The sequence below is a fragment of the Juglans microcarpa x Juglans regia genome, chromosome 4D (genome assembly GCF_004785595.1).
Source record: "Juglans microcarpa x Juglans regia isolate MS1-56 chromosome 4D, Jm3101_v1.0, whole genome shotgun sequence".
Lineage (NCBI taxonomy): Eukaryota > Viridiplantae > Streptophyta > Magnoliopsida > Fagales > Juglandaceae > Juglans > Juglans microcarpa x Juglans regia.
This window is the reverse complement of record NC_054600.1, coordinates 22,740,917-22,756,714: the sequence shown is the minus strand read 5'-3', so window position 1 is coordinate 22,756,714 and position 15,798 is coordinate 22,740,917. Positions and strand designations below refer to the sequence as shown.

Genomic DNA, 15,798 nt, shown 5'->3' with positions numbered 1-15,798 from the left:
TCTCAATCCCCCCTTCCGTCTACCAGCAGCGTTAAATCTAATGAAAATTCACTGTAAAGATGTAATTTTTATCTAATTTATTATCATTAACCATATAAAATAGAAAATAATATATACTATCAATTAATAATTGAGATGGTCATTAAAAAAAAAAAAAAAAAACTACAAACATTTTCGAAGATGCATGAATGTACTTCACAACAATCTCATCTCTAGTTTCTATGCTCCCATTGATTTTGCCAACCTTGAAGAATTTGACATTTCAATTTCTTCAATACTAAGATCATGACTAGAAACAATGCAATCTATATCATTTAAATCTCATTAAGTACTCAATAATTGTATAGGGCTCAACTTTCTTTCATTTAGATTATAAAATCTTACTTTAGCCTGGCTATCCATACATATATATGTCTTAAATCAATTTACAACTCAAAGAATAAGTAATTAAGACTACCTTACTAAAAACACAATATAAGTTCTACACCATTATTTTTTAGTTTTACTACATGTCTCAAGGAGTTGATAAAACAGATCAAGATTATGACTTGAATAATAATACTTTTCATGTCACTTACAATTTCAATTCAATTCGATGATTTTCACATTTTTATTAGCTGCATTTCCTCCCCATGAGAAGTCTCTCAAGAATTACCAATGACTTGAGACTTTTCATGTAGCAAATAGATAAATCCATACCTTAAAAATCATCTATGAAAGTAACGAAATACTTCTATCTATCAAACATTATATAGAAAAAGTCTACATGTATCTATATATCTTATCTCAAGAAACTCCATATTCCTTGTCTCATTTTTTGTTAATATTTTTTCTTTGCTTTCCTTTTTTACAAATCAACACACATATTGAGATTAGAAAATTTAAATGCAAAAATTCTCTTATTTACTAATTTTTACAACTTTTATTTAGAGTTATTCTCCAAAATTTTATGCCACAAATAAAGTTTTTCTTTAATCATGCTTCAAACTTCTATGTCATAAATTATAAAAGTTTTTCATAAATCATATTTCATATGATTTCAATACATGCCTATAAGTATAGAAAACTTTTAACAAAAGCATTATGAATGCATATTGAATAAATTTTATTGGAAGGAAAAAATGGAACCAACATAAATGCCATTTTGAAATGAGTTAAAACATGAACATTTGTGCTCGAGTTCATAAGTATAAACATTTATATAATTTGATTTGAAACTTATATAGACAAAATAAATAAAGATGAACATTTGCACTCAAGTCTAATCCCAAAAAATGTATCAACATAGATAAGATCTTATTCGAAACCTACTTTTCAAATAATAATACCTCTTAAATAAACTATTCTATACAAAAAGAATAAGATCTCACCATTTTCATTTCTAAAGTTCAAGGTCTGTAGTAGTTAATTCCATCTTCTTAAATATCATACATTTATCACCCTTACCACTATTCAATACTTGATGTTAGAATTAAAATTAAAATGGGTAAACCAAGATTTAGAACTAGAGTCATTCCCAAACGAGGCCTTAATGTAAAACTAACATGCTCATATTTCTCTGAAACTAGAGTCATGATCTGTATAGGAAACCTTGTAATGATATTCATATACTTAATGCAAAAAAAACATTTTGATCACATTAATACCTTGAGTTCGACACTCATAAACAATAACAAATCATTATGTATGAGCTAATAGTGTCATTGAGTTTCCTCCTTTTGGAGTGAACCCCGACATAGAAAATGTTCCTCTAATTTTAAATTCGATAGATAAACTATTTGTATCACCAGAATTCTCATTTGAGAGTAAATGCTGACATACAACCAAAGTGTTTCTTCTAATTTTAAATTATGTGAATGTACTAGTTGTGTCATCTGAATTCTCACTTGGAAATAAACTATGACATACAAAGTAATCCATCCAATTTTAAATTCTGTGAATGAACTAGTTGTATCATCATAATTCTTCCTTTGAAGTAAACTTTGACGTACAAAGTGTTCGTCTAATTTTAAATTATGTAGATAGACTAATTGTATAATCAGAATTATCTTTTGAGAGTAAACTCTGACATATAAAATGTTCTCTCTAGTTTTAAATTTTATGAATGAACTAGTTGTATCGCTAGAATTCTCCTTCGAGAGTAAACTATGGCATACAAATTATTCCTTCCAAGTTTAAATTTTGTGGATGAACTAACTGCATCGTCAAAATTCCTCCTTTAGAAATAAGTCTTGACACACAAGTTATTCACTTCATCCCTACTTTAATAGATGAATTAATAGTGCTGTCAAAATCTCTCAATTAGAAGAAAAAAAAATTCTCTCATTTAGAAGTGAACTTTTATACACAAAATTGTTGCCTACATCGTACCCATCCATATCAGCCATCCAAATGTTAAAATTACTGTGAAAAATATGATAGTAAATGAGTCAGGGGCAAGGGTACAGAATAATTGTGACAAATAGTTGGGCTTGTCAGGGTGATCTCGATAATACCTTTAGGGGTATTAAAGATAAAGCTTGGCAAAAGATAAATAATTAGAATAATCAATTTTTATCTAAACAGTTATTCAGGACATTCAACATTCAAGCTGCCCAAAAAAAAAAAAAAAAAGAAACAATTGTGTAAGGAGATATATATAGCATCCATTATTTCCAAGTTCGCGGGAGCATAAACACAATGATACGAAGATCCATTATGGCCAAGCCTTTCTTTGGCTTGATCACCATCTCAAAGATCAGTTCCGATGCCGGAGGATCAAACCAGTGATCCTCGACGTCAATCCAATCACCTATTACGGCCTGCTTCTTGGGATCCCAGAAAATTAGCTCCTCCTTTTATGGAATATTCATGGCCCACGCCTCTTATTATTGCTCTTGATTCTGCACTCAATATTCAGTTTCATTTCATTAATTAACCAGATCGAGATGTATGGTAAAAGTGCACAGATTTCATTAGGATAGCATTATAATTCATATATTTCTTGCTTACCGAATTGTTTGATGCCATCGTCCTCGTATACTGGAACTTGACCAAATGGCTGCACATACAAACAAAAAAACAATGAATAACTTTCTAAATGATGCCATGACAGATTCTTTTACTCTTTACAGATTCCAATTTATGTAACACCAAGGCTCAATCAAGCTCAAATTTTTTTTTTTCCACACGTTAACTTCCCGGCACGTTTTATTGTTTCCGTCTATTTTTCACCCTAAGTTTTCCTCTCGTCCACAGCATGTATGATCATACACACGTCTCTAGTGTATTTTTATCCACTCCATGCACACGCACGACTCTATTTCCGTCCGCACGCACGTCTCCCTCATCTCTCTAGGGTTTTCATATCAGATATATATACACACATATTAGTCCATACATAGGAAAATTGCCTCTGTTACATTCGCTGCCACCAACCATTTTTTTTTCCTCAACCTCCTGTCGCGTGCATCAGCCTCTCCTAGTCTGATGCCAATCCCTCAATCGTAAACGACCATCACCCAGGGCCCAAAGCCTCCATCGTGCACCGCCCAGAAACTCTCACTACCTCCATACAAAAATCAACGCAACCGTGCATGCACTGCATCTCCACGGATCGCAATTCTACCTCACCGTGCATCACCTCCACTTGATCATCACTGGAGCTCTAGCTCCTCCACCGTACATCACTGCACCACCACCAAAGTGCTGAGAACAACCACCTGCATAGTGAACAGAAACTCCTCTGTTTTGGGTCTGAAAAACAGAGCATTTGGTTGCTCCTCCAAGCACGGCAGTTTCGCACTACCAACCCTTTTGGGCATCTCCTCCGCAATGCAAAGGGAACCCATAGTCCAACATCTCAGCCACGCCTAGTCGCCGCGCGTAACTATCTCGGTAATGAGCCCTCTGTCTCCTTCTTGGTGCTCTCATACCTCTCTCTCTCACTCGTCATTTTTCTTTCTCTCAGTGCTCTGCCGCTGGGATAGCCCTTTCATCTCTACATCGCATGCAACTCCTCCATTCACGGTGAGCTACCTCTACCTACCTCACACCGAACTCCCTTCCTCCCACTCATTTCTCTTTCTACCCCACGTGCTCAGCCGCCTTTTTCTGTCGTAACTACCACCCTCACCACCGTAGACAACCGCCCAACTCGCCGCCCGTCGAGCTCTCAATCTTTCGGTGAGCCTCTACCTCACAAACCACTGTTTTGCTTTGACGTAGCATGAGTTTTTGTTAAGGTAGTTTTGTTAATATGAGTTTATGTAACTTGGGTAATGTGTTGTTTAATTAAATAAAATTACATTATTATCCTTTGAGCTACAAGTTGCATTATGGTGTTTTAAACTTTTAATATGAGTTAATAATCTCTAATATATATATGTTCACAGAGACATCTTAAGTATTTTAACATGTTATTAAGTAAATATTTATTTTAAGAGTCAACAATATTTGTGTAATGTTATTTTTACACTTTAGATATGATTTAGTCTATTTAAAAAATAGTTATGGTTTATTTTAAAATATTTTGGTGTAATTATATTATCTAGTATTAAATTTTGTAGTTTGTTTTCAATAATAAATAGGTCAAATTTTTAAATATTTTAGTCAAAGTTATTAAACCAATATTGATGATTTTATAAAGTGATGATTTATAATTTTAGGTTATGAAATTTTAGGTTTTGAGAAATTAAATAGGTTATTTTAGAATATTAGGATTAAATATCGAAATACGTGACTAATTCGAAATTTACGAGAATTACGTGGTTATTTTTATAGGTGACGCTTAATTATTGTTCGACATTTTTTTAGAAAAATTCTGAAAAAGCTAAGAAGTCCAGGTAAGCGAGATTCCTATGCTAGACTTTGCATTAAAATAAAATAAGCTAAGGTTAACTTTTAGAAAATATACATATTTGGTTATGAAAAGCAATTTGAACTATCTCAGTTATTTATTCTGCATTATTCATGAGATTCTGTTTAAGAAGAAAGTATTTTCCATCATGATTGGTGTAGACATGAGATTATTTTTGACATTCCATTTCTGATCTATGCAAAAATAGTGAATATGAAAATTTTTGCATAATTATGTAAATATGCTTTGAATCTGTTTTGATTACGAAAATGATATGATTTTGTTCAGTACTCTGTTTGGATAAGATGTGATTTCTGAAAACCTTTGGCATGACTCTTTGATTTTGAATTTGATTTTGTTTCCGTTCTGTTCAGTTACGGCCCTGCCACGGGTTATAATAGTGGATACGGCCCAACCATGAGTAATAATAGTGGATACGGCCAACCACAAGTTATAGTAGTGGATATGGCCCTGCCACGAGTTATAGTAGTGGTCTCTATTTTGAGTGCACACCTTGGTGATAGAGTGATTTATGTTCTACTTGGCTATCCGCAGATGCATAACCCTACCACGGGGGTTATACATGGTTTCTATTATGATATGATGTTCTGATGACGATGATGATCATTTATGTTATGCCAAAAGATATTTTTGAATGAAATTATTTCTAAATCTTCGCTCTGATATTTTGATAACATGTTCTGTTTCCACATTCTGAAAATAAAAATGTTTTGTTCTGCATTTTGATCTCTGTAAATGCTCATGTTTACACACTGGTATATGTTCTCTGCTTACTGAGTTGTTGATAACTCATCCCTTATCTCTAAACATTTTTTAGATAATCTTAATGGTTATACTGGAGAGCAAAAGTAGGCAATATTATAGAGGTTTAATGTTCGCTAAGGAATAAGTACCCAAGGGTACAAGTTTTTATTTAAGAGTCTTAGTTAGTAATTTAGTTATTTTCAGTTATTTTGATTTAATGAGTTAAGGATATTTTCGAGTCTTTTGGAGAATTTCAATTTATTTGATTAAAAATTTATGTATTGTCCTTACGAAGGAACATAAATATTTGGTTTGGATAAATAAATATTTTTATGAAGTTTCTGGATTATTTATAGTTGTGATTTTGAGTTGATATTTAAATTACAAAAGCTAACTCTCCGGACTTCAAGAAACGGGGCATTACAATTTACGTGTTAATCAATTAATGGGGACAGAAGATTGAAAAAAGAAAAAACCTAAGGAGGAGGTGGCAATAACTTACACTCACAGAAAGAAAAGGTTTCTTCTCATGCTCTCTCCAGCATCAAGATCGACAGGAACAAACTCATGAAAATCAAGTCGATGCTCAAAGAGGCATGCCAGAACCTTCAATGTGTCCGGTGAGTTGAGGCTGCCGTACACTTTCCGGTCTGCCATTTTTATATAAATGTTGACTCACCTTCGAGAACTACCAACCGATATTCTACTGATCGATGAAGGAACGAATTAGATGAGGTTGGTTAAGGGACAAACATTTAAATAAGAAGTTGGTAACAAGCCGTTCCCTATCCTAAGCCAGAAGAATGGGCCTAACCTGATCCATGAGGAATAATGGGCCCGACTTGATCGGCCTAGATAAGCATATGTAGGCCGAGCCTCTATTTTTGCAATTGTCTAATAACATTGGCTGATTTCATTGAGAGCAGTGTTACTGTTTAATTTGTTCTTTTCGATGTGACATTGATATCACAATGATCTCAAAGATAGAAAAACTCTATAGTTATGCACTCCAATCAGTGTTTTGTTCTGGGAAGAAACATAGAAAATAGTTATTTTATTTTTAAATCAGTATATAAAATAAACTATTTAGATTATTTAAATAATAAGATTTGATTTGTAAGATTCAAATTTTAAAATTTATCTTTTAAATTAAATTATATCATGTAAGTATTTTATTAGGTGTGTTCTACACACCGCCTTGAGAATATAATTTCCTTTTAAAAAAAATACTAAATTATGACTTACGAGAACTTCCGTATTTTGTGGAAAAATAAAGATAGAGATGGGATTTTTGCCATAAAAGCATATGTGGAAGAACGAGATTTCAATAAAGATAATTGCTACATTTACATAAAAAATAAAAATAAAAAAATAAAGATAATTGCTACATTTACATAAAAAAAAAAAAAAAAAAAAAACTACAAAGGTAAATTACATATTAACTTCGTAATAACAACGTCAGTCTAGGATAAACAAAAAATTAACTTAAAAATTCAACATAAAAGAAAACTGGTTGACACAATGACACATCAATAAGCAGGGGCAGACCAACGATTGCTCCCAAAAATTTTTAAAAACATGCTTTAATATATGGTTTTTTTTAAAGATATTCTAAATTAATATAAAGATAATTTGCCCTCCTAAAACATTTTCAAAAATTTCATTTAGTACTTAATTGTCTAGATTTCTTTTAATTTTTTAATAATTTTTCATACTTAAACCTATTTTTTGTCATTAATAAAATCTCATATTCTCATTTTTTTTTTTTTTTACATCTCATAAGAGGCAAGAAAATATCTTGGTCTCTTTTTATATATAAGCTATTTGGTAAATTTATAACCTCAATATTTTTCCTATTTATTTATACTTTTCCTTTCCAAGTCTTTCACTAGTTAGCTTGTTTGGATTAGTTTTGTTAATAAGTGCATATATAGTACTACCATCGAGTCAACAATTAGGAGTGAATGCAACAAATCTCACATACATATTTCTATTTATATTATAGAGACTTTACAATATTCGTTGGGTTTGGATGGACAGTTCAGATGAGATGAAATGAGATGAGATGTTTGGAATTGTAATTGAATAAAATATTATTAGATATAATTTTTTATTATTATTTTTATTTTGAGATTTGAAAAAGTTAAATTGTTTATTATATTTTTGTCTAAAAATTTAAGAAAGTTGTAATGATGAAATGAGATGAGATAAGAAAATGAGGTTTGTGTATCCAAATCCAACCTCAATCTTAGATTCAACAAAAAAATTTATCTTTGTTTACTTAATTTTTATCATTTGCTTCAAAAAATCTTACATGACTATTTCTATCTTTAATTTTATCGTTCTCAAGTGAGAGGTTTAGATAGGTGACTTTAATAATTTAGTTTATCGTCTGTTACTGTTTACCCTTACATACGACATACTTCGCTAATCACCAACTCCCCCCCCCCCCAGGGGGCACTAAATCCTAATTCCGCCCCTGTCGATAAGGATTCCTACATAGACAAAGTATTTCTGTATTGGTTGATAGATTCGTTTACCAATATCTAATTAATGTTTCTTTCTCAATCTTATTAAACAATTCTCCTTTGACGAGAAGTAGTGTTATAGTCATAAAAGTAAACTAATCATAAATTCATATAGTTTCATGTAATTTATTAAATTTATTTTATAATAAATATAACTTTACAATACAATAACTTATTATATTAAGCCATCTCATTTTATAAGTGTACTTAGAGAGTTGTAGCTAAAGCACTTATTCTCCTTTTTGACGTTTTCAAAAGCCAATCCGAGGACTAGCAATATGCCTATAGAGAACTATTGTCCCCTTTCTTATCTATCATTGGTTGTGAGGTCTGTACTGTAAACGACTACTGATCTTGGAGGAAGAACATAAAAGGAAGATATGGTACTGCAAAAAAAAAAACATGATATAATGTACCCAGCTTCCAACTGTTCTAAGTCAGATGTAATGGGCTTCATCTGTTCCATGAGGAGTAATTTTCAAGAGTGTTGGTTGTTCCCATACGTTTCAGTAGGCATGCATAGGATCAATTCGTCTATATATATTTGTAGCCTAATACTTAAACAATTCATCATGATCTTAGTTCCTTTGAATCTTTAATTTTCATGCAACTTTAAACTTAATTCAAATGAGATTTATATAATTTAAAGAAAAGCATGATATTGTCGAGAGAGAACAAAAATCATTTATTTCTAGTTCATGGAGTTCAATTTATAACAACCACGACAATTTTTTTTTCCAAGTTCTTGCAGCATTAATATCTTGGAAACAGATCAAACCTAAATATTTCTCACTACTTCTTTTCCACGAAAGTCATACCCTCGGCCACTTTCATGAAAGCAGGTCGAGAAGAAATGCCCTCCCACCATGCCTTGACATTAGGACGATCATTGACGAACGAAGCCCATGGAGTCTTCATGAAATAATGAGTACAAGCGTGGTGATGCAGATCAGCTAGGCTAAAGAAATCACCAGCCAGGTATTTGGTGCAACTTAGCTTAGACTCGTAAACATCGAAAACTTTTCCCAGCTTCTCCAAACTGGCGTCAATGGCTGCCTGGTCAGGAGTCTTCCCAAGTATTGGCGCCACGAAATGTTCGAACATAATGGGAGTGATTGCAGGGTCGAAGTGATGAGATTCTACCTCTAACCACACCTTCACTAATGCAGCTTCTTTGGGGTTTTGGAGCCTAAGGAGATCTGTGCCCGTTTCCTTGAATTTCTCAGCTACATATGCTGTAATTGCCCTAGATTCTGAAATACATATTGCAGTCAATCTTAGGTGAAAGAGAAATTATGATATTGATGATCAAAGTTTTTTCTATTTTTTTAAAATTTTAATCATCTGATCCTAAAGTGGCATCTTTTGTTATTTTGAGGCAAAATACACAAAGTGATTGCTAATCAAGTCTGGTATATTCAGGTTAGTCCAATCATGATCATTACAATCAACAAAACATACAGTACTCAATCACAAACTAGAGAAAAGAACATTTGAGAAGCGAAAACTTACCGAAAAGAGTGAGATCACCATCTTCTAGCACTGGAATCCGGCCAAGGGGCTGCCATTTTAATTAGAAAAAACAAAACAAAAACCAACTCCATCAAAACAAATTAAAGAACATAAAACATGCACGCATGCAACTGCTATATATACATACATTCTTTGCCAAAAAAGAAGGCTGCCTGTTTTCACCGCCGAAAAGGTCAACAGGAACAAGCTCAAAATCTACACCCTTCTCGTGAAGGCAGGCCATCACGCGAGTGGTGTTTGTGGACATGGGAAGTCCATAAAGCTTGAGACCCATTTTTATGTTTTCTCTTTGAGTACGGCACAAAGAGATACAGATATTGCTAATCCTAGCTTTAAGATGAATGTGCCCTGAAACGTATATATAGAGGAGGGTCTATATATATATATAGCAGCATGCAGTAAGTGGACTGAAAATTATCTACTTTTACTATAAATACAGTCAAAGTACTACTAGTTTCACAGTCAAATCTTCACACTATGTTCTAGCAGCTTGTAGTAGAATTTTGTAGATTAGGGTTTTGAGAGTTGTAAATAGAGCAGAAGGGGCATGTGACCATGTCATTACAATCACCCACATTCATGTCAGGTTGATTGCATGTGATCAACATGCGGACCTGATTGAGTTGAGAATTAATGGATTATATTAATACATTAATGTTGTGGCATAGCCAGCTTACAGTAGTAGCGAATAGACGTGAGAATACTTTATTAATATTGGTTTTCATGACAAAGATCCTTCCTGCCTTCGCTTGGCCAGGATTTCACAATTTTAAAACATGCAATATATAATGCTAATTAAATATTTTATCTGGCCACAAATTATCATAATTTTATGTAATCTATCAAATTTATTTTATAATAAAAATAATTTTATAATTTAATAAATCAGAACAAGTCAGGTTAATTTACAAGATTATTTTACGTAATTTAGAGTATTTCTCTTAATTCAAACTCTGAAATATTCGACTATGGAATTTAGGAGAGAGATCAGTATGGATGATGGTCAAGTACGCTCTGTTGAGGACAATTTGTCAAATGACAACGTAATGCATGGACGGCGCAAGTTGAGATGGCATTAGGTTGTACCCTATTTATTCGATTCATTACATGGGAAAACTAAACCTGCAGGTCTATTTACAATCTTTTATTAGCCTATTGAATTAGTCTCTGACCATCTCTCTATCTGTGCCTGTGTTTTGGTCCTACCAATGAATGAGTATTTTTCTCACTGGCAATTACCTGAAAAACTAGAGTTTTTTTCTGCAAAATTAGGACAGGGACTGCTGTCCTGCATTTTATTCAATTTCGACCCTTCACATGGAGGCCGGTTGAATGCAAGGCCCAATGCTTTGATGCAACTTCGTGGCTCGAAATCTACATATTAGATGATATTTGAAAAAAAAACAAATGTCAGTGAGCAGTAGAGTAACACCGCTGTTAAAGAGAAGCCAAGCAATAGCGTGATGTCACAGGTACGTGATTTAAGCATGGTCTGTGGTGCCAATACACGTTCATAGAAAACTGTAACCCTAGACAAAATATTAATGATCCAGTCAAACTTTACCACAAGCCACGCACGGTCTTTGGTGCACCAAATTTAAAATGCTCTTTCACTAAGATCAACTGCACTACTTTTTTATAATACTTAAAGAGCATTCGCATTCGGTTAGTGAAACCGGATGTGAGTGCTCTTATCCCAAAAGTGATCAAATCTAGTTTCTTTAACAATTTATTTATCCAGAGAAACACCCACCGCCCTTCTTGAAAATTTAATATATTTTAGTACAGATTTAACAACTATATATATATTATAAGATGCAAAAGGAATATATATATATATATATATATATATTACTTTCTGAAAGGAGACGGTGGATAAAGAATATTAATCTCACAACTCTAGCTAACATGTAAATGTCACTTTTTTTTTGTCCTCGAGAGATAGAAAATCATTAAGGCATATATATATATATAATATATATATAATAACTTCGGAGATTAGGTGTATGATTAAAAATAGTTAATTAGTTTATCTTATAGTACTATATAATATTCGTCAAGAATTCTATAGTTTTTTTTTTTTTTCCGTAGAAGGAGGACGGAACCTCCAAAACTTTATTGACAACTCTCATTTGTGAACGTGGAATACCATAGAAACAAAACCTCAATCCAACTTAATAAAACCCGAACATAGACCACATCAAAAAAATAAGCTCAACAAAAACTCAAAAGAAAAGTACAACCAAACAACTTCTATCTTTATTGAGTTTAACTCTACCCGCATCAAGAGGAAACCAACGGACCAGCTTTGAAAACTTGCGACCAACCTGTTTAATCGGCAAATGAAGAGACGTTAGGATCACTTCATCTTGACTATTCAAACCAGTCCCTCCCTTAATCTTCAAACCAGCCCAACCAACCCAGTATTTTATTTTTTTTCCCAAACAGACATCACCAACTCTGCCTACTCTTCCATTCTCGCTTTGCATCCTCTATTCCATAAACACCAAATCAGAATACATGGCATGATACCAAACAATGATTCTAGTACCTCTATACTACTCTATACACTATACTATGTGCATATCATCTATTTAATATAATACTAGTCCCCTCTCACGTATATAGTATAATATATATAATCTATTTACTATTGTGGCACATCTTATCTATAAAGTATAATTGTATCTACTAGTCTATACACTACACTATACGCATATAATCTATTTATTATACCATATATCTAGTATATATAGAATAATATGTACTATGTAACTATTATCATCTATATAGTATATATATAGTATATACTACAGGCTTTATAATTTTAGTTACTAAAATATATTATATACTAGAACATACTATAAATTATGTATATAGAGACTATATTTGTAATATCAGAGTCCTACTACGTAAGTCCTTACGTTATTTTACTAATTTTTTAAGTTAAATATTTTGAGATAAAGATTTTTATTACTTTTAATTATTTTATTTTAAGATGAGTATGCTTTATTTTTAAAATATGATTTATTAAAATAAATTAGAGGTATTATTTTTAAGACTTTGAAATATTTACTCTTAAGTCCTCTAATTTTTATTTATTTAAGAAATTGTTCAATTATTCCCTACCATTAGATCATATGTAGGTGAAAAACATCCTTGAGGTGGATAGATCTCCATCATCCATCTCCCAAGCTTATGTGATAAGTTTTGACCAAAGCAACTAAATCCTTTGAACCCGTAGGCTTCCAAGAGAAGCAGCTAAATCCTTTTTTTTTTTCTTCTTCTTTCTTTCCTTGAACATGAGCCTGTGGGCTTCCTAAGCAAGCCATGAATTTTTTTTTTTTTCCCTTTCCTTGCACCCATCGATTAAGACAACAAAAGAGAGAAGAAAAAAAAAACAAAATCTATCCTAAGCATTTTTTCTCCTACCCGTCGGCCTCACACCCAAGAAAAGAAAAAGAAAAGTTTTCATCTTCTTCTCCAAGCTAAAGCCAATTCTCTCTCCTTCTTCTCTCTTTTCATCTTCAAGAAATCAAGTTTCCATCATCTTCTTCAAGCTTTGTGACTCCATAGCAAGGGAAAAAGAAAAATATTTTTCTCTCATCCTCTTCAAACCATACGAGAACACTCCCCCCATGTCCATTTTCGGCTTTGCCTCAAAGTTTGGAACTAAAACTTGATTTCATCTTCCAAATGGTGAAATATTGAAGGTAATAGACTTTTAATTTATTCCCTCATATGATTTATATGTGAATTTCGAGTTGCACCATTTTCTTACCTATAATGTTTCGGTTTTGGAGTTAAAACAGTTTTATCATTTTGGCTCTTCATCCACACGACTATACCACTATTTGGTCCTTTATCTTGCCTCTTGAAATGAGCTAAGAGGTTAAGGTAAAAATCTTAATTTGACTTATTTGTTTTTAATGTGATTTTGGAAGCCAATTAAATTGTTTTAGCTTGTGTTTTGATGTAGTTAAATTCTTCTATTGCAAATAAATATGTATGTCCTATTTTTAGCCCAACCGAATGGTGTTATAGTTGTTTTGCTATGTATTTTCCCATATTTCAAAAATGCTATATTGTTATTAAACTTGGTTTAATCATAGGTGATGATTAAAGTGATTTTAAATTATATATGTTGGTATCATGTGCCTTGTGTTGAAGTTTGGTTGGTAATCCATTCTTAGGATGCTAGAGGTTTGGTTTAAAGGTTTTGCTTGGTCCTATAATTTTATATATTGCTTTTGAAGGGTATTAAGTGAGTAAATCATAAGTTTAAATGTTTAAATGTTTTAAAATTTCTTAATGGGTAACCTTTTTATACTTTATGCTACGTTAATTTTAATGGGATATGTTAACTAAACTATTTAAAATATTTCTTGTGTAATTAGATTATATAGCATAGGTGGTTTAGGTACAAGAGATTAATTATGCATGATATATTATGATATATAAACTTGTCCAAGTATTCATATGTCTATGTCATGTCATGTCTTGAAGTAAGAATAGCTCATTTATGTTGTCCCCTGTTTGGTTAAATTTTACCTAATCCAAGAGTCCAAAATATTGATAAGCTAACCTTTTTATAATGAGGAACTACAAGTTGATTTAAAGGGCATGTTTCCTAAGCTTCTTTAGCCTGCTTGAGATGCTTAAATCTATTTTAAAGTCTATTGTTGAGAATTTCCAGATTTTATCTCCTAATGTCCACAACCCAAAGTGAACTTGAACCAAATAAACATTGTTTGAAACTTATGAATTCTTAACTACTTTTCATTTAAACTTTTAAAATAGACTTTCTATGGACAGCTAACATGTCTTAATATTTAAGTTATTGCTCTTGTAAGTTGATGTGAGGAGTAGTCATCGGGTTAATACTAAGTATAGAAGGGACGCTAGATTGTAATATCGTGGCTTTCTCTTTTAAATGGATGGCTAAAGAATATTGTATAAGTATTAACAGGCTTATGTTATTTATTGAAATAGGATCTATATTGAAGTTGGAAGTATCGAGGAGCATAGAGGGAAGTAGTTATGATCATCCTTCTTACACCAAGTTCTCTTTATGAAAGAATGTCTCTCTCTCTTTTTTCAAATGTTCTTCTAAAGAAAGAGTAAATGTATATAGTATGTATAAGTCATTTCTTAATAGCCCATATTAAACACCTTATCGATTATAATTGTGTAGATGTGTATAAGGTAATGCATGCACGTAGATTCTAAGTCACGAGATTTCCATACATACTCTCTTAACTTATTGATTATTCATATATGTAGTATAGCATGAAAATGTATCTTTTCATAAAAAAATGCATGTGCATCTGACGGGAAGAAAGTATTTCAAAATGTCTCTATGAACTAATACTTTAAATGATGCGAAGAAAACATTTTAAGATGTCCCTATGAACTGATGTTAAATTGTCCTTATGATCTGACGCTTTATAGATGCCATGAAAAATGATGTTTAAGCCCATGATTTTAAAATGATGTTCATGTTCATAAATACACTGTTAAATGAAAAGATTATGTCTAAGTTCATACTTTTAAACGACGTTTTTCATAAATAAACTGTTAAATGACAAGAACTGAAAGACAGAAATGAATGAAAGAAATAATTGAATGAATGAATGTTTTATTGTATAAAAATACATAACAGCCATATGAATGAAAAGGGTACCAAAGAAATGAGCAAATTGCAATGCCGGGTAAGTAGTACTAATAGTGCACCCAGTGCTACCCCTGACTAAAAGGGATTCTCAACCTGTGGCCATGGGTGGAATCCAGGTCCAAAGGAAAACCGCTAACCCCAACACACAGGGCGTAATAGTGTGTACCGGCCAAAGAAAGTGAAACATGAAAGTATGGTTATTTCTTAAAATGTTTATACATGGAAGTATAATTATTTCTTAAATGTTTATGCATAAAAGTACGGCTTATCCCTTAAACTGTTATGCATGAAAGCATTGTCAAGAATTAGCTAAATATTTATGTATGCATGTTTTCAAAAGAAAAGAATAGATGCCTAGTATGTTCACTACATGGTATACTACTTACTAAGTATTCAACTCACTTTTGTTTTAAATGTTTTAAAATTCCAAATAATGATGAAAAGGTTGTGGTGCAAGGCAT

The 15,798-nt window shown here is 32.2% G+C and overlaps 1 protein-coding gene across 1 annotated transcript; it reads right to left on the bottom strand.

Annotated features, from left to right (window-relative positions):
• Positions 1-8,811: 8,811 nt before the first annotated feature.
• On the bottom strand, positions 8,812-9,989 carry LOC121259323 (glutathione S-transferase F13). Its single transcript, XM_041160873.1, has 3 exons — positions 9,791-9,989; positions 9,643-9,691; positions 8,812-9,383 (listed from the first exon to the last, which is right to left on the bottom strand). The coding sequence occupies exons 1-3, from the start codon at positions 9,935-9,937 to the stop codon at positions 8,923-8,925; spliced, it is 657 nt and encodes a 218-aa protein (XP_041016807.1). The 5' UTR covers positions 9,938-9,989; the 3' UTR covers positions 8,812-8,922.
• Positions 9,990-15,798: the final 5,809 nt, after the last annotated feature.

Coding starts and splice junctions, on each gene's coding strand:
- LOC121259323 (XM_041160873.1), bottom strand. CDS start 9,937: ATGGGTCTCAAGCTTTATGGACTTCCCATGTCCACAAACACCACTCGC. Junction 9,692..9,790: donor CTTCTTTTTTGGCAAAGAAT/GTATGTATATAT, acceptor TTAAAATGGCAG/CCCCTTGGCCGGATTCCAGT. Junction 9,384..9,642: donor TGGTGATCTCACTCTTTTCG/GTAAGTTTTCGC, acceptor TATGTATTTCAG/AATCTAGGGCAATTACAGCA.